The sequence below is a fragment of the Quercus robur genome, chromosome 12 (assembly GCF_932294415.1).
Source record: "Quercus robur chromosome 12, dhQueRobu3.1, whole genome shotgun sequence".
Classification (NCBI taxonomy): domain Eukaryota; kingdom Viridiplantae; phylum Streptophyta; class Magnoliopsida; order Fagales; family Fagaceae; genus Quercus; species Quercus robur.
Genome location: NC_065545.1, coordinates 39,874,114 through 39,899,846, shown reverse-complemented (window position 1 = coordinate 39,899,846; position 25,733 = coordinate 39,874,114). Strand labels below are relative to the sequence as shown.

Genomic DNA, 25,733 nt, shown 5'->3' with positions numbered 1-25,733 from the left:
TGGTTATGGCAGCATAAAATTTCTCCCTACTTAGAACTATGAGTACCTCTCGAAGATGTTGGAGATGTAAATCAATATTGGCACTATATATCAGAATATCATCAAAATAAACTACAACAAAATTTCCGATGAAGGGGTGAAAAATCTGGTTCATAATACACATGAAGGTGCTAGGAGCATTAGAAAGTCCGAATGGCATTACTAGCCACTCATATAACCCCTCACGTGTCTTGAATGCTGTCTTCCACTCATCACCAGGATGTACTCGAATTTGATGGTACCCACTTTTCAAATCCAGCTTAGAAAACACTGTAGCACCACTCAACTGATCAAACAAGTCATCCAACCGAGGAATAGCTATATCAGACCGTAATTTTGTTGATGGCACAACTGTCTACGCACATTCACCATGATCCATCCTTTTTGGGTGTGAGTAAGGCTGGCACAGCACAAAGACTAAGACTCTCTCTAATGTGCCCTTTTAACAATAAACCCTCTACTTGTCTTCTAAGTTCTTCATGCTCTTTTTGGCTCATGCGGTAGTGTGGGCGATTAGGTAGATTAGAACCTGGTACAAGATCAATTTGGTGTTGTATATCTTAGAGTGGCGGTAACCCCTTAGGTAGATCATTAGAAAATAAATTTGCAAATTCATCCAATAAAGATTTCACAACCTCTGGTACTACACTACCCTTTGAGCTCTCCTTTCCCAACAATACAAACACCAACCCAAATCAAACATCTCTTTAACAAATGCCCTTTTAGATAAGAGATTCTTACCCCCTCCCGAAGTTGGCTTAGGTTCAATTTCCTTACAAGGCAACAAACAGTTTTTGTGCTACCAAACATGAAACTGTATGTATTCTTCCTACCACTGTGTTGAACCTCTCTATCATATTGCCATGGTCTACCAAGGAGAAGATGACATGCATCCATAACTACCACATCACACCATGCATTATCCTTATATTTCAACCCAATAGAAAAAGAAACCAAGCAACGTTTAGATACAGTTACCTCATTGCCCTTTTTGAGCCAAGATAGTTTGTAAGGGTTAGGGTGCTTCTCTGTTGCTAATCCCAATTTTTGAACAGCCTCTTCTGATACCACATTCTCATAGCTTCCAGAATAAATAACAAGTCTACATACCTTGCCCCTCATAGTACATGTAGTTTGAAAGATATAGCTTCATGCCAATCCTCACCTTTAGGTTTGCGAGGTGTGAAACTTGCCCTTCTTGTAACTAACAAAGGGCCATCATCCCACATACTCCTCTTCCTCTTCAGCATCATTAACAACTTCTTGTTCAAAGGTATTTAAATGATCATCAGTACATTCTTCACTCTCAATAAATAAACCCTTATCATACCGGCCACCGTTCTTGCAATCAGCCATTCTATGCCTTGCCTTACCACACTTGAAACATCAAGGGCTAGAACTACTAGCTGCAATGCGGTTGGGTTGTGGATTAGCTTGATTAACTTAGCCTTTTCCTTGTGTAGATTGTGTAGTTGCACCATAAGGAGGAGCTACTGGTGGTAGTCGGTTGCCACTACTATTTGAAACCATATTAGTCCTCCTATTCATCGTCTTCTCTAAATGCAAAGCTCTCTGATGGGCTTCGGATACAGAAATTTGGTCAAATAAATTCAAAGTATCTTGAAATTGTTGCCTCATGCCCCCAATATAACGTGAAACTAATTGATCTTCTGAATTTGCAAGGTCAACTCTATCTACAAGTTGATAAAACTCTCGAGTATACTCATCTATAGATTGTGCACCTTGCCTAAGACTGTGCAGTTGTTGATATAATGTACGCATATAATTATGGGGCAAGAATGCAGCACGCATATGTTTCAATTTTTTTTCCCAAGTATTGATTTTAGATTTACCTTGGCAAATACGGCCTTGCTTTAATTGTTGCCACCATACAGCAGCACATCCTCTGAATTGGGTCGCCACCAAAGAAACTCTTTTGTCTTGTGACACCTCCTTAAACTCTAAAATTTCTTCAACTATAGCAACCCAATCTAGGAATTCTTCAGGTTGTAAACAACCTTTGAACTTTGGAATATTTAATTTGAACCCAGATTCCCATTTGTTTGAATTGTATGAAACCGAGGGTTTTTCCCTCCTCCTTCTATGTCCAGCAAACGGATTTTCCATCTCATCCCCAACATTATAGTCTACCTCATCTTCCTCCACAAAATGTAGAGTTGGACTACGATTTCGAGGCTGGTTAACAACGGCTAAGGCAGCAAGCTGCTCTGTCAACGCTCCAAACTGCTATTCCATTCGCTGAAAGCGTGCCTCTAGTTGCGTATTGCATGCAATCTCATCGCGTTCACACTCACCATCTACAGCAGCGTGCCTTCCCCCCACGTGATCCTCGTGCCATGATAGGAACCTAACTGTGCTTTGATACCAACTGATGTAGCGTAGGCATGTAGAAGCAGAATCTATAACACATAATTACTACAATTCTTCCATGAAACCTAAGTTCTACAAGAATACTAGGTTAGTAGGCAAAATAATTGAGAAAACCTCTCTAACAAACTTTATTAAAAAAACACACATAACATAAATAACCTCTCTATACTAAGTTCTACAAGAATACTAGGCTAGTAGGCAAAATAATAAAGAAAACCCCTTTAACAAACTTTATTAAAAAACACATATAACATAAATAACCTCTCTATAAAAAGTATTTATAGGAATATAATTTCTCCTAATTCTTTTAGGAGAAGAAATAATAAACTTATTTCTACTTTAGAAAAGAAAAACAATTTAATTAAGAAAATAAAAACAATTAAAATCCCAATTCTACTTGGAAAAGGATTTTAATTCAAAGAAGTATAGTAAATAAATCCTAATCTATATATGTATAAAACCCACTCAATCAATACCCACCGTACCCACAAACCCTATTTCTTCTTCCTCAGACCCTGTTTCTCCTAATCCCCTTCTCCTTTCCCGTTTCACCCACAACCACCACAACCCAGCAGGCAGCAGCAGCAGCACCACCCACAGCAACCGCAAACTCTCTGGATCGAAGAAGAGCCTTTCTCTTTCTCAGTGTATCCGAGTTCCTTCCTTCCTCGCCTATCCAAGTTCCTTCCTTCCTGTCTTCCTCTCCTCACAGAACGTCGCTGCTTCAGTTGAGGTATCTCTCCATTCTTTTGCTTGATGATTTTTGTTTCCCTCATTACATTTTGTTATATGGATTGGTAGTAAGTTTGCTGCTCGGTTTTGAACACACAACTCTGTTTCTGAGATTATAAGGAAGACAAACACACATTCAAAATTGAATCTTTATTATTGATCTGAGAGTTTGGGTCTTTGACAGAGATATAATTGATTAATTGAGAAACAGAGAGAGAGAGAAGCCCAGGAAAATTGATACGGATATGGACTCTTTAAGTCTCATCTATATCTCTGCGCTGTTCTTGTAATTCACGGGTTTAATGGAGTGTGCTTTGGCAAATCAGAGAATTGTGGGTCAACTTTCATCCAAAACATTGTATCTTGCCACAAGCTGTTCGGTTTTACTTCCAAAATATAATGTAACTTTACAAAGCCATAGTACTTTCCTAGGTTCTTTTATTTTTATACTTTCCTTCCTACTGTTTTTCTTTTCTGTGTCTTATTTTTATGCTTAAGGGAGGTTTTAATTTATGAAATAAGCTATAGGTGGGATTAATAACCAATTAGTTGTTGTGAAATTGTCCTTCTGGCTTAGGCAACCATGCCCACTGACCGATTGGAAATAACTTGGAATGTAAATGTTCAAAGCCCTGTTGTTTTGCAACTTATCTTTTGGAATCCAGGTAGGACAGGCTTAGCAGAGGTGCAGACATTGTAATTGTTTGTTCAATTAGAAATAGCAATGAATTGCTTTGCTGTGGCGTGGATGATTGGTTTTTAATTGGAGCTCTGTCCTTTGGTTCAATTCTGACAGATGCTACAGAAAAACCGCCAATACTGTCGCATGCCGTATTTTAAAACTACAACCATAGTGTCATGTTTTTTCACCAGTTGTTTTTTTTGGCACATTCATTTCTTATTATGCTTTGTGTTTTTGTTTCTTCAATTAGAAATAAAAATGAATTGCTTTGCTGGGAAATTCCAGATAGTTGTTTGCAAACCATTTTTAAGGTTTCTTTGAATGTTGTGTAAAGAAGAAAATACAGATCGATCTTATTTTATTTACTTATTGTGTTTTTTGGTTTGTGAGAAATTAAAAGTTATGCATAAGTAAGCAGAAATAATGTGTGAACCAAATACTCTCTGTTCTTGGTCTGCAAAAGTTTGTGTCTTCCTCACTCATTTTAAAGGCTTTAATCATTTAATATAATGCTGTGAAACAAATGTCTTTGTTCTTTAAATTTAATGTAGTTGTGAATTTAATGTCTTTGATATCATTTTCATTGTCCTCACATATGTACGGTTCTGTTTTTAGGTTCAATTTCAAAGAAAGTAAAAACTAATTGTATTTTTTACCAATTTTTTAGTTGAACCTTTATTTTGAACTAAATAATTTATTTTCCTTCATTTTTAACTCAATTTTATTTAACTATCCCGTGCATTGCACGGGTTAGCGACTAGTTCAAATAGGAAAAGGAAAACAAGAAAAACTCTTTGTTCTTCATAACATGATTTGCATCATTCTCTCTCATAAAACCCAAACAACAAGGTAAAAAACTTCACTTTGCAATTTCAAAACCCTAACTCTCTCTCTCTATTCATTGCCTTTTGTGAAATTTTTTGTTTATTAATTCAGAGAATAGAAGATAAGAGAAGAAGAAAAGAGAAGCAGAAATGTCGGAACGATTGACGCGTATAGCGATTGTGAGCTCCGATAGGTGCAAGCCCAAGAAGTGCCGCCAGGAATGCAAAAAAAGCTGCCCTGTTGTTAAAACCGGTACCTACTTTTTCATTCTTATTCTGAATCGATGATGAATTGTTCTTGATCAGTATCTATTAATTGATTTTTTCTTTTGATCTAATAATTTTTTTAAATTCATTATGAAATCAAGAACTCTTAATAAAACTGATGCATGTGACTAGCGGTAATAGTTCACAGTGGTTCATTGAGTAACCTTAAGTAGTTGGGATTAAAGCTCAGCTGAGTTTAGTAGATAAAAGGGTCAAGAATTGTGAGTGCTTATAATAGTTAAGTACTTATAATGGTACTTATAATAGTTGAGTAACCTTACATTCGACGGGAATTTGATGTATGTTGTATGTGTTGATGTGAGAATAGCTAGCAGGAGCATTATCTTTGGTGTGCTTGCATTTTGCTCGTTATACTGCAACTGAAGACTGCATTTGCTTCTTTACTTTCTAGCTAAGCTTCTTTATGGGTTGTTTTGCCTTCAACATGAAGTTTGGTTTATGATGATGAACTCTAATTCAAATGGCACTTTCTCCTCCCTTAATAATGAGAAGGAAGTTAAAAGTCATGGGTTTAAGACCTACGTGGTTTGTGTAAATCACCAATCCAAAAATGGAATTTGGATTATATATTCATGTCTTTTGGTGATAGGTACAGTTTCTTACCATTTCTGTGCTATATATGCAGGAAAACTCTGTATTGAGGTTACTACTGCATCGAAGATTGCTTTCATCTCTGAGGAATTGTGTATTGGATGTGGTATCTGTGTCAAGGTTAGTATATTACTGTTGTAATAATTTTTCTTCTTTCTCTTGGTTGGTTGTATTCAATGGGATGTATTGATCTAACTAAGTATTCTACTGATGCAGAAATGCCCGTTTGAAGCTATTCAGATCATCAACTTGCCAAAAGATCTGGACAAAGATACAACCCATCGCTACGGCCCTAACACTTTTAAATTGCACAGGTTAGTTTTCTATTTCTTGTCCAGAAAAAAAAAAAAAAAAACTGTATATCTTTTTCTGTAGTTTGACAGAGTAGGAAACTACTTAACAGGTTACCAGTCCCGAGACCTGGGCAAGTTCTTGGCCTGGTTGGAACTAATGGCATTGGGAAGTCCACTGCCCTCAAAGTTTTGGCTGGAAAACTGAAACCAAACCTCGGTCGCTTCCATGTAATTTTCTCAGGCATCATTTCCTTAATGGCTTCTTGATGCATTTCCATTGCTTATCTTTTTTATTTTTATTATTTTTATTATTTTTTAGAATCCTCCAGATTGGCAGGAAATCTTGACATACTTCCGAGGATCTGAGCTGCAGAATTATTTTACACGTATTCTTGAAGATAATTTGAAGGTGTGCCTTTTTGATTTAGAATGTTCTTTTACACATATGACATACCATATTGAACTTGAAAAATAAATTGAATTTCTATCTACTTGTGTCACTATTTCATTATTGATGTTGATCTTCATGAGTAAATAACTAATGAAGTTTTGAAATATTTTAGTTGTTTACAAGGGTAAGGTGTATCTTTGCTACTCCCTTATTTTCTTATTATCTTTGTTGTTTTAGTAGTCTACTTGGATTGGTCCCTACTTATGTTTTAGGTACCATTCAATCTTTCATGGGCTCCAAAAAAATTCTGTAAATTGTGTATATTGTCAAGTCCCTATAAGGCAATTGTTTAACATATTCATTAGAAAGGCTAAACGTTAAATGAGTACAAATTCGTAGGGTTTGATTGGTGTGGTCGCCTACCAAAAAAAGGAGTGGTAACTACTATTAATTGAAATTATTCTCAAATCTTGACTTAGGCTTATAGATGATAGCTTTGATGGGTATCATGCAAAGTTTACACAAATTCAATTAACTTTTTTTTAATATCCATATAAAGTTTCTTTCATATAACAATGCATTAAACTTTTCACCATTTGTTGGTAAAAGTGCAAAGCGCCAGAGGCCCTACGCTTCTTTCCCCTAAAGTGAGGCGCATGTTAGGATCATGTTAGAAACTTGAACCAACTTGTCAATCAGAAGCAAAATTGACTCATGTAAAGGAAGTGCCGATTGCCACTCAGAGGAGCCAAATCGGTACTTCCATGCATTTTTAGAGTGCTGATTGGCACTTCTAGATCAACGTGGATCTGAATTTGCATGGGCCATGGGGTTCCCTCTCATTCTCATGTAGGTGATTCAACCTTGAGTTGGCAACCAAGAGCTCATATTAGGGTTACTTCAAGTATTGGATGTCAACTATCAGAGTTAGTTAGAGTTAGCTAGCCTAGCAGATGCATGAATTGATTAAGCACGTGCATGTTTGTTAGGAGCCTCATTTAATAAGTTAAATGTGAAATTGCCCATCTTTAACATGTACCGCAAAGGCTAACCTATAGGAGTGGGCTATGTGTGGCCAATGCAATTAGAGCTTAGGTGTACAAATCTAGACATGTAATCCCGCATTTGATATCAATTAGGAGAATAAACTTGTTGCTTAGACTATTGTAGTCTTGCTTGGAGGTAGAGATCCTCTTGAAGTAATCTCATCTTGTAGGAGGTGACTCTCTCAAAGTCACAACCATTCCCATTCAACCTCTTATCACCTCTAAGTTAAAACCCTCATCTTTGGCGGAGGGTTATTGCCACCAAATATGGAGAGGGTCAAGAGGGGTGGAATACTAAAGAATGCAGAAGGGCCCACGAGTGTGGTCTTTGGCGTGATATAAATGACGGTTGGGAGAGGTTCTCCAAACATTTGGCTCTTGTGGTGGGTGATGGTTCCCGCTTTTTTTTTTTGGCATGATAGGTGGGTTGGGGATACCTCACTTAAAATGCTCTGTCCTCAGTTATATGCATGTTCAAATGACAATGAAGCATGCATTTCTGATTTGTTGGGTCATCAGGAGGATGAGAGTAATAGATTTTGGAACTTGAGATTTTATAGGAATTTTCATGAGAGGGAATTAGAAGCTGCTTTCTCTTTCCTAAAATTCATTTAGTCTGGGATTCCAAGAGGCTTTGGGTGTGATAGTCCCCATTGGTGTCTTAATGGGAATGGTAAGTTCGATATTCGGTCTTTTTATAATAAGATCAGGGGTACATCTCTCTCCAGCTTCCCTTGGAAGGGGATTTGGAATTCAAGGTTCCTAAAAGGGTGGCTTTCTTCTTGTGGACCGCAGCCCATGGTCGGATACTTACCTTGGATAATTTGATGCTCCAGGGCCTCCCTTTGGTGAATAGGTGCTGTATGTGCTGCTGTTCTACGAAATCTGTGGACCATCTTCTCCTTCACTATCCTGTAGCTTATTCTTTGTGGGTGCAAATGTTACAAGTTTTTGGGATTCAATGGGTCATGCCAGGTTTAGTGGAGAGTTTGGTGTTTTGTTGGAGTAATTGGTTGGGGAAATTTTCTTCGGACATATGGAATATGGTTCCTTACTGTTTGATGTGGGTTGTTTGGATGGAAAGAAACAGGCACTCTTTTGAGGCTATAGAGAAATCGCTTGATCAGTTACAAGCTCTCAACCAAAGTACTCTTTTTGAATGGGCTAGGTGCTGGGGTTCCTCAAACTGTTCTTCTACTTTGGAGTTTCTTTCATCCCTTAGAAGTGCCCCGTAAGTTGCTTATCTTAATTCTGTTGTTTTTGTTTGCTGCTTTTTGTGTTCACCATCATGAACACCTTGTATTTGCTGTTTTCGTTTTTTCTTCAAGATTAATATAATTCTTATTACTTATCAAAAAAAAAAAAAATGTTCAAGCTTGACTAATCCAACTCACACAATGAGCTCTAGCTCAACTGGCACCTCCTCCCCTTACAAGTTCTAGGTGGAGGGTAGGGTCGTGGGTTCAAGGCTGATCAGGTGCGCGTGTAGCTTACCAATCAAAAAGAAAATGCAACTCTTATCTGCAAACTGGAGACAAGGCATCCTGTATCAATCCATACCCGAAACACAAAATCCACAATCCCACACCCAGAACCCATCAAACAAACTCCAAGGCTGTTGATACCCAAATGATCCACACCCACTGTTGAAAACCCAAAACAATGCCTGATGGTTGAGATATTTGATTTGTACTTATTTGAGATATTTGATTTCATTCTTGAATTTGTTTGGGCTTTATAACGGTTGAGGATTTTATGGATTTAATTGTGGCTTGATTATATGTCTCTCCTTGTTGATGTAGTCCTGGAAGCCTATTAAAAGGAGGCTTTAGAAATAGTTTGAGGCAATGCATTTTGAATGAAAAATTTCTGATTAGATATTGCTCTACAGCTTGATGGTGATTCCAAGCATCCCTAGATGGTGAAGCCTAGGGTTTGGCCTGTTTCCCTATTTGCCCCATTGATTTTTTTCCTACCCTCAGTTCTGCAGGAATGCAGTGTGGTTTGTCTAATTTAATGCTTGCATTAACTTGGTTAATTTGTATCTGACCACTAGGTGTACCAAGCCCATGGACTTCATGAAACTGCAAAAGACCTTTTTTATTTATTTATATTTTTTTTCGTGGATGGAGATATTAATTATAAGAACGTTTGATGGGTATGATTCACGAGCGTTGGATGGAGATATTAATTGTCTTTATTAGTTTAATGCTGAATTTAATATGCTGTACGTACTTGGATCCCATGATTTTGATCATTCTGTGGGTTGTCTTTTGGTTGGATATTAGATTCCTTTGTTTAACCTTTGTCTCTCTACTAAGAATGTATATATATTTTTTTATTAGGCCATTATAAAGCCCCAGTATGTTGATCACATTCCAAAAGCTGTTCAAGGTAATGTAGGGCAGGTGCTGGACCAAAAGGATGAGAGAGACATGAAGTCAGAACTCTGCGCTGATCTTCAGCTGAACCAGGTTATAGACCGTAATGTAGGAGATTTGTCAGGAGGAGAGCTTCAAAGATTTGCTATTGCTGTTGTTGCTGTACAGAATGCAGAAATATATATGTTTGATGAACCTTCAAGTTACCTTGATGTAAAACAGAGGCTTAAAGCTGCTCAAGTTGTCCGTTCTTTGCTCAGGCCTAATAGGTTTTTGTTTCTCCAGCCATTTTATTACTCTTAATCTTCAAATGATTCTATTGTTTGTATTAAGGACTTTCAAGAATGGTAATCACACTGTTTAAACTTCATATTTCAGCTATGTAATTGTTGTGGAGCATGATCTTAGCGTCCTGGATTACTTGTCGGACTTCATTTGCTGTTTATATGGGAAACCGGGAGCATATGGAGTTGTAACCCTTCCCTTCTCAGTCAGAGAAGGAATCAATATCTTCTTGGCTGGATTTGTTCCAACAGAAAATTTACGTTTTCGGGATGAATCCCTTACCTTTAAGGTTATCTGTTAGCTTTGCTAATTTGTTGCCTTTTGACTTTGTTTAGCTGTACTCTTTTATTTACTTGTTGCCTTCTCTAGGTTGCTGAGACTCCACAAGAAAGTGCGGAGGAAATTGAGACATATGCACGTTACAAATACCCAACCATGACCAAAACTCAAGGAAATTTCAGGCTTCGTGTTGTTGAGGGTGAATTTACTGATTCTCAGATTATTGTGATGCTGGGTGAGAATGGGACTGGCAAAACAACATTTATCCGTATGCTGGTATTTTTTTTTCTTTTCATCACTTTTGTGTTCTTTGTCATGTTTAGCTGTTTAAGTTATTTTGGGATCTCCTGCTTTTTAAGAGGATGAGTTATCCTGTTGGCTAAATCTGCAGGCTGGTTTACTGAAACCTGATTCTGTAGAAGGTTCTGATGTGGAGATTCCTGAGTTTAATGTTTCTTACAAGCCCCAGAAGATCAGTCCGAAATTTCCATCCACTGTGCGGAACTTGCTACATTCAAAAATACGTGATTCATACATGCATGCTCAGTTTGTGTCGGATGTTATGAAGCCTCTTCTTATTGAACAATTAATGGATCAAGAAGTTGTGAATCTTTCTGGTGGAGAGTTGCAAAGAGTTGCATTATGCCTATGCCTTGGGAAGGTAATAAGTTTTTATTTATTTATTTTTATTTTTTATTTTTAAATTTTAATAATGAAAATGTATACTTTCTATTAATTGTGCTAGAATGTAAATAAGTTGTCGATTGGTTAATTTATCCCCTTGGTATATTAATCATGCATTGTTCATTTTTGAAGAATGAATGTAGATTTATCATTTGTTAATAATAATAATTTTTATTCTTAGTAGCTCTTGAGCTTTTTGTATTTTCTTCATGTCAAGAGTGTTCATCATCATGAACACGATGTTTGTTTTTTCAATAAAATTTTTATTACCTATCAAAAAATAAAAAATTGCTATTATCAGTTACATGAGCAACACAAGATTGAATTCCTTTTATGATCCCTTCTATTTGTCCAACATGCTGGGATTTTGTTACCTTTACACCACTTTATACTCTACCAATCAGCACTTGTCATGTATTCTTTTTTACTTTCCTTATAAAATAACTGAAATTTTAAAATAGAAAAAAAAAATTAGACACATGGCATATCACAATTGGTGGAAGTGGAACACAAAAAGTGGCACAAAGGATTTGTATTAGTTATTTAGCTATTTAGTTTAGTCTATATCTGATTAAAGAGGCTGGATGTTGCAAATGACTGTGTTTCCATGAGTTTCAACAATTTGCTTGATTTCCTGGTGTACAGATGCACATACATACATATATATATATATATATATATCTGTCTCTGTGTGTCCTTGTGTGTGTGTGAATTGTAAAAACAATTTCATTAGTGAAAAGAACGCGCAATACCCCACGGGGATGTTTGTATCTTTTCCTGTTTGTTTGTTTTATTTAATTTTATATTTTTATCTATATTAATTTGTTCTTCCTGGCCTTAAGTTTGGTAGTAGTAAATATCTCTGTATTTAGGGTGGTGTATAAAGCTCAGTGTGTAGTCCAGAGAGTGCAGTTCTGGGTTGATTATTGGTGTGGTTATAATTTCCTTTCTTTTAAATAGTGAGCTCTAGGTCAAATGGCACCTCCCCCCTTATAGAAGCAATTGGTGGGTGATGTCATGGGTTTAAGACCCATTAGGTACATGTGTAACTAATAAAAAAGTAAAAAAGTAATTTATCCCTATTTCTGATTGGTTTGATTTTTTTATTATTATTTATTTATAAGTAATAAAATTTATTGATATAAAAAAAGGGACACCCTAGTACACAAGAAGTGTATAGGGGTCAATAAATCAAGTTCAAAAATTACATAAATCAAGTAAATCAAGAAAAGAAGAAAATGATTGGTTTCACAAAGCTGACAACCAATGCAATAAGGTTCTAAAGAACAATAACTTGAGGTTTGGCATGGATCTTTCATATCTTCAAAGAACCTGCTATTTCTTTCCTTCCAAAGACAACACATTTAACAATGGGAACAGTTAGCCATATATGTCCATTTTGATGACGACCAAACCGACCTTGCTAGCAAGCTAGGAGCCCAACAATAGACTTTGGCATAACCCAACTCACTCCAAATAAACCATTGTTATTAAATTCGTTCCGTTCCGGCCAGAATTTCTCGTACCGGGGTGCAATCCGGAACGATAATACCACTCGTTCCACCTCGGGTCCAATTCCGGCCAGTTTCGGATCATTCCAGCCATTCCGGCAAATTTCGGTCAATTTCGGCTGAAATGTAAATTTCGGCCGGTACCATTTTTTAGAAGAAAAAACAGGAAAAAAGAAAAAAGAAAAATCCCTAAGCTGACAAACTCGTTACTTAGCACAGCATGTCATTACCTAGTGTCGATCGCCTAAAAAACAAAACCCAGCCATCCCAGAGGTCGCCTCTTCTTCTTCTTCTTTGCTCCGTCTCAGACTCTGCCAGTCTGCTCTTCTTTTGTTTTTTACTTTAGTTTTTGCTTTGTCAAGTTTTTGCTTTGTTTCATATTGGTAGACTTTTAGTTTGCTGACCCCACCCACGTGACAAAGTTTTGGAAATGACAAAACTCAAAAAAGATGACAAAAGAGTTTGATTTCAAACATATATTTATTGAGTCTTACCTGTTCCCAACGTGAGATATATATATATATATACTTATTGTACTGTTTTTAGTTGTTTTTTTTCATTATTTAATTACATATTTATGTTTTAATATTCTAAAACGGTATTTGTTATGTAATAATTAAATGATTTGTGTTATTTGAGGTTTACTTATTTGGATCAATAATTTTATGTTGTATAAGAAAATATAAATATATATTATTTTTAATTTTTTTAGAAAACCTGAAACACCTTGAAACGGTACGCTGAAATAGACCGGTACCGAAATACTCCGTTCCACTAGATAAACCAAAACGGGGTCCGAAACGGTATTCATAACATTGAAATAAACCCAAAACCATAGACCACGGATCCATAGCAACTGGACAATTAGGGAAAAGATGGTCAACTGATTCACCATTACACTTGAAAATGATTGGTTTGCTTTTATTTTTTATTTTTATAAGATTTTATTTTATTTAAAAAAAAAATTATTTAAATTTTAAGAATCACATGGATATTACATTCTTTCATTGAAATGATGAATGGTTTGCTCTTTGCTTTTTAGTCTGCCTTGAACATAATACTGAGGAAGTAACGTGGAAATCTTTTGGGAGTATGAGTTAACTTCTATAAGCTTTAAGTAGCCGCTTTCCGTTGCTATAAATAATGTAGGTGCTTTCTGAAGGAATAAGGCTTTGGAGTTAAGAGTATGTTGAGGCAATAAAACCTAAAACTTATGCCCAAAAGTCTTAATTGCTTCTGTTTGTCTCATATGCTTGGCCTGAGGTTGAGATGATTGATTATCCTGTTCTTTGTCAATTACTTGAGTGCAATAGATTTGTCCATCCCTTTGTTTGATTGGTCTTGGGTTTGGGGTTTACGCATCGTACTTCTATTTTTGATTTCCTACTTTGTTGTTAGAATTTCTACTTGGTTTGCTTGTAATTGCCTTGAGTGCTATGTGTTTGCCATTGTGAACATATGATACTTTTCTTTTTCAATAATGTTTTTGATTACTTGTCAGAAAATTAGATTTGTCCATCCCTAGCAGAGGTTTTGTCTGTAAAATTAGTTTTGAAACTTGTTAATCACATACTAAACTAGATTGATTGGATCCCATCCATCTCCAGTAGATGCATTCTTCAATTTGATTTTGAAGTTGTTGATAGACTTAAGTTCACTGCCTTCTCTTGGTTTTTTTTCCCTACCAGTTTTTTTAGAATTTCTTCTGGACCAGGCTTGATTCCTTCCTGCTGTGATGGATGCTAGGTGCCTGGTGCCCCCATGTGTAATTCCTTAATTTTGCCATTATTTGTTGTATTTTGGGGGATAAAGATACTTGGATAATACTTTTGTTGGGAAAAGCCAAAATGATGACAATGGCACCTTCTCTGCTTGTATTAGCAAGGTGGAGGGTGATGTTGTAGGCTCAAGATCCAGTAGTTGGGAAAAGCCAAAATGTTGATGGTTATCGTGTTTGTATTGGTTTCTTTTAGTGTATCTGTAACTAGTTTGATCTTAAAATTTTTGTTTTGTGAGGTAGGTTTAAATTTTTCAGCCTACATCTTTTTGAATCCCTAGTTTAAGTCTCTATTTGTTTATACATTGCTCTGTTTCTCTGTTTTGCGGTCTAGTCTCATGCTAAAAGAAAGAATTATCAACTATTGTACAATAAATATGTATACAGTTGTGTTTTTCGGTTCTTGGTCTATTGTTGATTAGACATTATTATTTTTTGTTTGATTTCTTTTGCTTGTACGATAAAAGCATATATAGATTTTATAGCTTGCTGTGCACAGATAATTCTGGGTAAATTCTTTTGCATGTGTTCTGTTGTCAATATTATAAAGTCTTTTATTATCATTCATCAAATAATCATTGGTGTGGTATGAATTCCCTGTGGTAGTTATATGTTGGGATTGTTACAGAAGTTTCTGTAAGTGCAACCAGACAAAGTGAAATATTCTTGGACATGGGGAATTCCAATTTTGCTTTATGCTGACTATCTTTTTCTTTTTTTTGCTCTCTTCTGATTATTTGAAGGTGCTCTAATGTATGGCTTTACCTAATGCAGCCTGCAGACATTTATCTGATAGATGAACCAAGTGCATATCTTGATTCTGAGCAGCGTATAGTTGCTTCAAAAGTCATTAAGAGGTTTATCCTTCATGCAAAGAAAACTGCTTTCGTGGTTGAACATGATTTTATAATGGCAACTTATCTGGCAGATAGAGTTATCGTGTATGAGGGGAGGCCATCACTTGATTGTATTGCGAATTCTCCACAGTCATTGTTGACTGGGATGAATCTCTTCTTATCTGTGAGTGTCACAACTGTTTTCCTTGTTTACCTCTCTCTCTCTCTCTCTTCCTTCCACTGATGCTTTGCATTGCTTGCAGCATTTGGATATCACATTTAGAAGGGACCCAACTAATTTCCGCCCTAGAATCAACAAATTGGAATCAACCAAGGACAGGGAGCAGAAATCTGCTGGGTCCTATTATTACCTGGATGACTGACAATTTTAAATAGGTTGGTTCTTTCATATATCAAACTTATACAAGTTATATTTATGCACACTTTTGGCACCTAAACAGTCACTGGGAATTTTGTTGGTTTGCAGTTGCTTCTATTTCAAAATTTTAGTGCATTGGTCTGAGCAGTGGGTTCTCAATGAGCTATTTAGATATGCGGGCATCGGTTTGAGCAGTGGGATCTCAATATTTTGACAAACGACAAGATATCCTCGCCTGTTGAAGGCAAAATGTTGTACTTCTGGCTTAAAATGAGTTTTCAGGCCATGTTATTTATTGATGTCAGTTTACTATATTTTCTCCTATAGTGTGTTCACCAATTTTGGTATGACATTAGGTCAGTGAATCTGTATGCCTATTTTTCTTTTACCGCATCAACGGTTGTATTTAACTAGTTGAGGAACGTCAAAAATGATGTCAATTGAGTTATTGCTTCACATGTTTTGACTTTTGTGATTTCTGGGGTAATATTTAAAACAATTCCACCATAGTTTTTCTCTTGGAAAAATTTACTGGAATTGCTGAATATTTACTTATATAATGTAACCAGAAAGATTTTTTGTTACTAAAAATTGGTTGGGGTGAGTAGCTGGATGTAGAGGGCATGATCTTAGGCAAAAACGTGAGCCTAGAGCTGGTGGCTTTTCAGCATAGGTAATTTGCAGAGTAGCATGAGTTTGCCATACTTTGTAGTTAGTTAGCAAGAATTGGAAAGAATTGTGGAGAATAACATCTCGAGCCTTTGAGGCTTGAGTTCGACGAAGAAATTGAGCCTCAAAGACTCGAGTTCTAATTGTTGACATGGAGATGTTTCTACCACATGGAACTCGAATCTTTAAGACTCAAGTTCCATAGAAGAAGAAGATGAAGAGCCAGAAATAAAGGAAGTACTAGATCCGAAGACCTCTCTGGAGAACGTAGATTCGAAGAAGCAGAACAGGGGAAGAAGTACCAGATTCGAAAATCTCTTTGGAGAACGTAGATCCAAAGAAGAAGAATCACGAGCTAGAGGAGAGAAGAACAGGGAAAGAAGAAGAAGCATAGGCATTGGGAAAGTTAATGGTGGAACTCGAGTTCCAAGTGGATTTTTTCCACATCAGCTGCCACCACTTGTAACTCGAGTCTTAAAATCTCGAGTTCTATCTTAGAACTCAAGTTTTTGACACTTGAGATGCTAGTTTGCTGAATGGTTTTGCAAACTAGATAGCTAACTAAAATATTATAAAAGTAAAGCTAAATGCAGGAAAAATTCCTTTTCAACACTACCCTTCCTCATCTATGATCTCTTGATTTTGATTAGTAAAGAAGACTCAACTAGAAGTTATAGTTGAAGGTTAAATGGTCTATTCATTTATAAGCAAAACAAAAGGTGTCATAGTTAATGCTAAAGGCCTTAGAGCACTAGCATCAACACTTCTAAAAAAATTTAGTATTTGGCACATTAAAAAGTCACTTTATTTACTTTAACAAATCATTTCACAATTTTCTCTACATCACATTTCTTATTTTTTTTTTAAATTAATTTCAGTGTCACTTTCTCACTTGTCATCACAGTGTCTTCATATTCCACACCATAAACCCACAACCCACCACCACCGTAAAACCCAAAATCGTGGCACAGCACCATTAGAAATCCACCACCACCACCAAAATCTCAACCCACCATCACCCAATCACCACAAGCCTTCACAAAACCCAATTCAAATCAAAACCATTGCAAAACATAAAAATAAGTATAAAAAAAACTCCACCGATCTGAGAGCAGCGGAGCAAGGTGGCTATGCCCATGGAGAAACCATAAATCTAAAGAAAACCACCCAATCACCGCAACCCACCACCACCTTCAACACATCCAAAACCACCTTCAACGCAACTCACAACTACCTAATTACCACAACTACAACTGCCATTGATGACCCACGAAAGAACCAAAAAATCGGACCATCGCCAACAACTGAAGCCATGACCACAGCCACCGTCGATGACCCACAAACCAGCCACAACACCGGACCACCACCAAAAAGGGACATGAGAGAGCGAGAGGTTTGAGTGGGGTTGAGAAAAGAGAAAGGTGAGAGGTAGAGGACAAAGAAGAGAGAGAAATAAAAAATTAGTAAAAATTTTACAACATTTGGCCATACTGTCATATTTGGAACTGCATTGTAGTTTTGTGCTAAAACTTTTGAGATTTGAGATGTCTGATCCTAGCTCAACCTTTGGTGGGAGAATGTAAGTATTGTTTTTTGCATATTTGATGAGAATTACATGCTAAATAAGCAATAAAATTCCATATTTATTCTTATAACATGCTTCAAAAATCCTTGATCTATTGTGTTGCTCTTACGTTGTCTAATTTTGATAGACTTGATATTGGAAGCACGTGAGCAGCTCAGGGTTGTTTAGTAGACTTTGCTAGAAGAACTGCCTTCTGACACATCCTCGATTCCACTGGCATTAAATTGAAAATAATTTAGTTCAGTAGCTCAAGCTTCTTTGACAAATAGAATGACCAAGCTTAAACGTATAATCATAAGCTTTTAATACTCAACTTTTTTTTGAGAAAGAAACTGATGGATTTTATTAATAAAAAATTTTAGGGTATAAAATGCAAAAATCCTCAAATTTTAAGTGTGTTTTGTACTTTCGTCTACTTTTTTTCAATAGTTTAGAGACAAAAACAGATACAAAAAAGAATTTGTTATAATAGTTTAGAAATAAAAATATATATTTTAAATTGAAAATTGATAAGGGTAACATTTTTAATAATTTAGAGAAAAAAATTCAAAGACAAGAAAACAAATTCACAAACAATTTAGAGACGAAAATAATATTTTGACCTAATGAAAAAAAAAAAAGTGGTAAAATTAAAATTCCCATTTCCCGTTCGACCAGGTTTGTTAAAGGAGATATTATAGATCTGAGGAAAACCCTAGTAGTTCTGTGCGTCATCTCTAAGCTCATAACACCCAGTTACGTACCACATCACCTCTCTTTCCCTCTCTTTGTCTGAGACAGCGTAGGCGTGTAAAAGCAGAATTTATAACACATAATTACTACAACTCTTCCACGAAACCCAAGTTCTACAAGAACACTAGACTAGTAGGCAAAATAATAGAGAAAACCTCTCTAACAAACTTTATTAAAAAACACACATAACATAAATAACCTCTCTATAAAGAGTATTTATAGGAATATAATTTCTCCTAGTCCTTTTAAAAGTTATGCATAAGTAAGCAAAAATAACGTGTGAACCAAACACTCTCTATTCTTGGTCTACAAAAGTTCGTGTCTTCCTCACTCATTTTAAAGGCTTTAATCATTTAATTTAATGCTGTGAAACAAATGTTTTTATTCTTTAAATTTAATGTAGTTGTGAATTTAGTCTTTGATATCATTTTCATTGTCCTCACATATGTACGATACTGTTTTTAGGTTCAATTTCAAAGAAAGTAAAAATTAATTATATTTTTTACCAATTTTTTAGTTGAACCTTCATTTTGAACTAAATTATTTATTTTCCTTCATTTTTAACTCAATTGTATTTAAATATTCCGTGCATTGCACGCACGGTTAGTGACTAGTTGAAATAGGAAAAGGAAAAGCAGAAGAGAGTGCACGCACGGTTAGTGACTAGTTGAAATAGGAAAAGGAAAAGCAGAAAAACTCTTTGTTCTTCGTAGCGTGATTTGCATCATTCTCTCCTATAAAACCCAAACAAGGAGGTAAAGAACTTCACTTTGCAATTTCAAAACCCTAACTCTCTCTCTCTCTCTCTATTCATTGCCTTTTGTGAAATTTTTTGTGTGTAATTCAGAGAATAGAAGATAAGAGAAGAAGAAAAGAGAAGCAGAAATGTCGGAACGATTGACGCGTATAGCGATTGTGAGCTCCGATAGGTGCAAGCCCAAGAAGTGCCGCCAGGAATGCAAAAAAAGCTGCCCTGTTGTCAAAACCGGTACCTACTTTTTCATTCTTATTCTGAATCGATGATGAATTGTTCTTGATCAGTATCTATTAATTGATTTTTTCTTTTGATCTAATAATTTTTTTTTTAATTCATTATGAAATCAAGAAGAGCATGAATTTTGGGTTAAGAGTGATTATATTTGCAATGGATTATAGTATGAATTTTTGATGAACCATGGATGTGATGCAACAAGCAGTATTAGGCTTTCTGGGTTTTTTTTTTTTGTTTTTTTGTTTGCTTTCAAGTTTCAGGCGAATGGGTTTGTAAGAATTACTTAAATATTGGTACCACAGATTAATTTTGGGTCTATTTTTTAATAAAGGTATTGGGGGTATATTTCTTCATTTGGGGTGTATCTACTTTAAAATTATTTTTAGTTTTAAAAATATACTAAATTACTGATTTATAGTCTGATAACAATAATATTGGATTGAAGTAAAATTTATCATGCATGGTAAGCATAGAAAGAATAGTTATTCTGATGGTAGACTTGGGAAAGTACCATTGTAATTGAAAGTTTTTGAGTGGTATAACTTCTCAAGAGTTATACCAGTATATAACTTGAAACAAACCCTTTTGCTAGATAAGATGGAAGTTATTATAGGAAAATAGGAGGGAGGATGTTTTAGGATGACTATCTCTCTATTTTTTTTTTTTTGATAGGTAAGAAAAAAATTATTAAAGGACTACTTTATGCAAAAAAACATAAAGCAGGCAAAGATTACCAAAAACAAAAGCAAAAACTATGTACAAGAAAATATTGGCTATCTCTCTAATTTTTCTATGTGGCACATAATATTGGATTTTATTGAATCAAGATGTTCATAAAATGATAAATGAGAATGGTGAGCTTGGCGAGCTCATAGCTTTATTTGTGACAACTTTGTTTGATTGGTCATGTGCGCGGGGATTTACTTCTATGGAATCCATTCCTTTTTTTTAGATTCCCTTTCTTCTTGTATATAGTTTTCTCTTTTTCATTGTTGCTTGTACTTATTTTCTTTGCCTACTTCATTTCTTTGAAGGAGTAGTAATTTTCATACAACTTTTCTTACCTATCAAACAAAAAAAAAAGGATTTTCTTTATTATCCATTATTGCTCTTAAATTGATACATGCTTAAAAAATATGAAAAGTGAATGCTGGACAATATATAAAAATATAAAAATATATTTATTAATTAATTAATTGTATCATATCCTAGATTTTTAGAAATTTCTGTATCGCAGTATCCCGTATTGTACCATACCCGCACCCAAAAGGTACTCCTGCCTCTTAGGAAATACCAACTCATAACCAGTCATGAAATACAAAAATGAAAGTAAATAAAATTAAATCCTAAAAAGGTCACAGTATCCATCAACGTTACAGATGATCGATCCTTCAGGTAAAAAACAAAATCAATCAGTATCAATTTGATCAAATAGATAGTAGGCCTTTCGTATCTGGTGCTGCATCACGTCAAAGGATGTGGGTCCGTTAGGCACTAGCTTATTTGATTTTTTTTACTTATTAAAAAAAAGGAAACTGGCTTAATTGATTTTTTTTCTGAAATTTGGTTAAAGCTAAAAAAAACTATACAAAAAAGCTGATGGCATGCAATCTAGTAAATAGATGGTGATGAAAAGTAACCTTATTTAGGATAGAGTGGTAAAACTGATGCATGTTACTAGCTGTAATAGTTCACAGTGGTTCATTGAGTAACCTATCTAATCTTTTGAATAAAATGACTGAGTTCATTGAGTAACCTTAAGTAGTTGGGATTAAAGCTCAGCTGAGTTTAGTAGATAAAAGGGTTAAGAATTGTGAGTGCTTATAATAGTACTTATAATAGTTGAGTAACCTTACATTCGACGGGAATTTGATGTATGTTGTATGTGTTGATGTGAGAATAGCTAGCAGGAGCATTATCTTTGGTGTGCTTGCATTTTGCTCGTTATACTACGACTGAAGACTGCATTTGCTTCTTTACTTTCTAGCTAAGCTTCTTTATGGGTTGTTTTGCCTTCAACATGGAGTTTGGTTTATGATGATGAACTCTAATTCAAATGGCACTTTCTCCTCCCTTAATAGTGTGATGGAAGTTAAAAGTCTTGGGTTTAAGACCTACATGGTTTGTGTAAATCACCAATCTAAAAATGGAATTTGGATTATATATTCACGTCTTTTGGTGATAGATACAGTTTCTTACCATTTCTGCGCTATATATGCAGGAAGACTCTGTATTGAGGTTACTCCTGCATCGAAGATTGCTTTCATCTCTGAGGAATTGTGTATTGGATGTGGTATCTGTGTCAAGGTTAGTAAATTACTGTTTTTTTTTTTATAAGTAACGAAAATTTTATTAAAAAACAAAAAACAGCCAACCCGAGTACATTGGGAATGCATTATGGGGGCATAAATCAAAAACCAAGATTACAACGATCAAGTAAAACAGGAAGAGAAGAACAAGAAAAATGACAAAAGACCACACTCCAGTCAAGGAGAGTGTGTAAAAACAAAGACTTAATCTCTAACATAGAGCGTTCACATCCCTCAAAGCTTCTAGCATTTCTTTCACGCCAAATACACCATAACAAGCAATGAGGCACAATTCTCCACAACTCTATATTTCTATGTCGTCCAAACCTACCCTACCAAGACTCAAACAACTCAATAACCTTCTGAGGCATAACCCAATGAATTCCAAACAAACAAAATACCAACGACCACAACTCACAAGCAATGGGGCAATGAAGAAGAAGATGATCCACTGACTCCCCACAATTCTTACACATATAGCACCAATCAAGAACTAGCACATGTCGTTTGCAAAGGTTGTATGTTGTTAAAATCTTACCTAAGGAAGCAAACCATGAAAAGAAAGCTACCCTAGGAGGAACCTTCGAATTCCAAATCATTCTCCAAGGGAAGGATAATAGGGTAGAAGGGTAGAAAGAAAGATAGAATCCTCTAACCTCAAAACCTCTACTCCTTGCTGGCTTCCAACAAACCCGGTCTGGACCCAATCCCCTTACCTTCGAAGAGTAGACCATATCCATAAACCGATCAAAGGATTCTTGTTCCCAATCTCGTGGAGGATGATGAAATTTAGCATCCCAATGAATCCTCCCACCCGACCAACACATAACCTCCGCTACTGAAGAATCCTTTGTTCTACTGTTGTAATAATTTTTCTTCTCTCTCTTGGTTGGTTGTATTCAATGGGATGTATTGATCTAACTAAGTATTCTACTGATGCAGAAATGCCCGTTTGAAGCTATTCAGATCATCAACTTGCCAAAAGATCTGGACAAAGATACAACCCATCGCTACGGCCCTAACACTTTTAAATTGCACAGGTTAGTTTTCTATTTCTTTTCCAGAAAAAAAAACGTGTATATCTTTTTGTTTAGTTTGACAGAGCAGGAAACTACTTAACAGGTTACCAGTCCCGAGACCTGGGCAAGTTCTTGGCCTGGTTGGAACTAATGGCATTGGGAAGTCCACTGCCCTCAAAGTTTTGGCTGGAAAACTGAAACCAAACCTCGGTCGCTTCAATGTAATATTCTCAGGCATCATTTCCTTAATGGCTTCTTGATGCATTTCCATTGCTTATCTTTTTGACTTTTATTGTATTTATTATTTTTTAGAATCCTCCAGATTGGCAGGAAATCTTGACATACTTCCGAGGATCTGAGCTGCAGAATTATTTTACACGTATTCTTGAAGATAATTTGAAGGTGTGCCTTTTTGATTTAGAATGTTCTTTTAGACATATGACATACCTTGTTGAACTTGAAAAATAAATTGAATTTCTATCTACTTGTCTCACTATTTCATGATTGATGTTGATCTTCATGAGTAAATAACTAATGAAGCTTTGAAATATTTTAGTTGTTTACAAGGGTAAGGTGTATCTTTGCTACTACCTTATTTTCTTATTATCTTTGTTGTTTTAGTAGTCTACTTGGACTGGTCCCTACTTATGTGTTAGGTACCATTCAATCTTTCATGGGCTCCAAAAAAATTCTGTAAATTGTTAATATTGTCAAGTCCTTATAAGGCAATTGTTTAACATATTCATTAGAAAGGCTAAACATTAAATGAGTACAAATTCGTAGGGTTTGATTAGCGTGGTCGCCTACCAAAAAAAGGAGTGGTAACTACTATTAATTGAAATCATTCTCAAATCTTGACTTAGGCCTATAGATGATAGCTTTGATGGGTATCATGCAAAGTTTACACAAATTCAATTAACTTTTTTTTAATATCCATATAAAGTTTCTTACATATAACAATGCATTAAACTTTGCACCATTGTTGGTAAAAGTGCGAAGCGCCAAAGGCCCTACGCTTCTTTCCCCCAAAGTGAGGTGCATGTTAGGATCATGTTAGAAACTTGAACCAACTTGTCAATCAGAAGCAAAATTGACTCATGTAAAGGAAGTGCCGATTGCCACTCAGAGGAGCCAAATCGGTACTTCCATGCATTTTTAGACTGCTGATTGGCACACATAGATCAACGTGGATCCGAATTTGCATGGGGTTCCCTCTCAGTCTCATGTAGGTGATTCAACCTTGAGTTGGCAACCGCTCATATTAGGGTTTCTTCAAGTATTGGATGTCAACTGTCAGAGTTAGTTAGAGTTAGCTAGCCTAGCAGATGCATGAATTGATTAAGCACGTGCATGTTTGTTAGGAGCCTCATTTAATAAGTTAAATGTGAAATTGCCCATCTTTAACATGTGCCGCAAAGGATAACCTATAGGAGTGGGCTATGTGTGGCCAATACAATTAGAGCTTAGGTGTACAAATATAGACATGTAATCCCTCATTTGATATCAATTAGGAGAATAAACTTGTTGCTTAGACTATTCTAGTCTTGCTTGGAGGTAGAGATCCTCTTGAAGTAATCTCATCTTGGAGAAGGTGACTCTCTCAAAGTCACAACCATTCCCATTCAACCTCTTTTCACCTCTGAGTTCAAACCCTTATGAATTAATATCTACAACCCAAATCAAGTTCAAGATAGACTAATCCAACTCACACAATGAGCTCTAGTTCAACTGGCACCTCCTCCCCTTACAAGTTCTAGGTGGAGGGTGGGGCTGTGGCCGTGGGTTCATGGCTGATCAGGTGCACGTGTAGCTTACCAATCAAAAAGAAAATGCAACTCTTATCTGCCAACTGGAGACAAGGCATCCTGTATCAATCCATACATGAAACACAAAATCCAAAGTCCCACACCCAGAACCCATCAAACAAACTCCAAGGCTGCTGATACCCAAATGATCCACACCCACTGTTGAAACCCAAAACAACGCCTGATGGCACCATTTGTTCTAGATTTGTACTTGTTTGAGATAGTTGATTTCATTCTTGAATTTGTTTGGGCTTTATAATGGTTGAGGATTTTATGGATTTAATTGTGGCTTGATTATATCTCTCTCCTTGTTGATGTAGTCCTGGAAGCCTATTAAAAGGAGGCTTTAGAAATAGTTTGAGGCAATGCATTTTGAATGAAAAATTTCTGATTAGATATTGCTCTACAGCTTGATGGTGATTCCTAGCATCCCTAGATGGTGAAGCCTAGGGTTTGGCCCGTTTCCCTATTTGCCCCTTTGATTTTTTTCCTACCCTCAGTTCTGCCGGAATGCAGTGTGGTTTGTTTAATTTAATGCTTGCATTAACTTGGTTAATTTGTATCTGACCACTTGGTGTACCAAGCCCATGGACTTCATGAAACTGCAAAAGACCTTTTTTATTTATATATATATATATATATATTTTTTTTTTTGTGGATGGAGATATTAATTATAAGAACATTTGATGGGTATGATTCACGAGCATTGGAAGTTGTCTTTATTAGTTTAATGCTGAATTTAATATGCTGTACGTACTTGGATCCCATGATTTTGATAATTCTGTGGGTTGTCTTTTGGTTGGATATTAGATTCCCTTGTTTAACCTTTGTCTCTCTACTAAGAATGTATATTCTTTTTTATTAGGCCATTATAAAGCCCCAGTATGTTGATCACATTCCAAAAGCTGTTCAAGGTAATGTAGGGCAGGTGCTGGACCAAAAGGATGAGAGAGACATGAAGTCAGAACTCTGCGCTGATCTTCAACTGAACCAGGTTATAGACCGTAATGTAGGGGATTTGTCAGGAGGAGAGCTTCAGAGATTTGCTATTGCTGTTGTTGCTGTACAGAATGCAGAAATATATATGTTTGATGAACCTTCAAGTTACCTTGATGTAAAACAGAGGCTTAAAGCTGCTCAAGTTGTCCGTTCTTTGCTCAGGCCTAATAGGTTTTTGTTTCTCCAGCCATTTTCTTACTCTTAATCTTCAAATG

General features: G+C 35.9%; 1 protein-coding gene across 7 annotated transcripts in view; it reads left to right on the top strand.

Moving 5' to 3' along the window:
- Positions 1-2,904: 2,904 nt before the first annotated feature.
- LOC126709337 (ABC transporter E family member 2) overlaps positions 2,905-25,733 on the top strand; it is a 28,746-nt gene continuing 5,917 nt past the window's right edge. For 2 of the 7 annotated variants that reach the window (XM_050409542.1, XM_050409540.1), the window contains exons 1-6: positions 5,386-5,545; positions 21,572-21,693; positions 22,638-22,735; positions 22,818-22,935; positions 23,027-23,116; positions 25,385-25,689. In XM_050409542.1, coding sequence (XP_050265499.1) covers positions 5,395-5,545; positions 21,572-21,693; positions 22,638-22,735; positions 22,818-22,935; positions 23,027-23,116; positions 25,385-25,689 — 884 coding nt within the window. In that variant the 5' untranslated portion in view covers positions 5,386-5,394. Of the gene's footprint in view, positions 3,164-4,780; positions 4,922-5,385; positions 5,546-5,581; positions 5,668-5,763; positions 5,862-5,950; positions 6,069-6,159; positions 6,250-9,622; positions 9,928-10,036; positions 10,233-10,312; positions 10,499-10,613; positions 10,884-14,968; positions 15,215-15,293; positions 15,427-15,517; positions 15,866-18,997; positions 19,151-19,242; positions 19,384-21,571; positions 21,694-22,637; positions 22,736-22,817; positions 22,936-23,026; positions 23,117-25,384; positions 25,690-25,733 lie in introns of those variants that run through there. The other 5 variants (XM_050409543.1, XM_050409545.1, XM_050409546.1 and 2 more) reach the window with 5 other exon arrangements.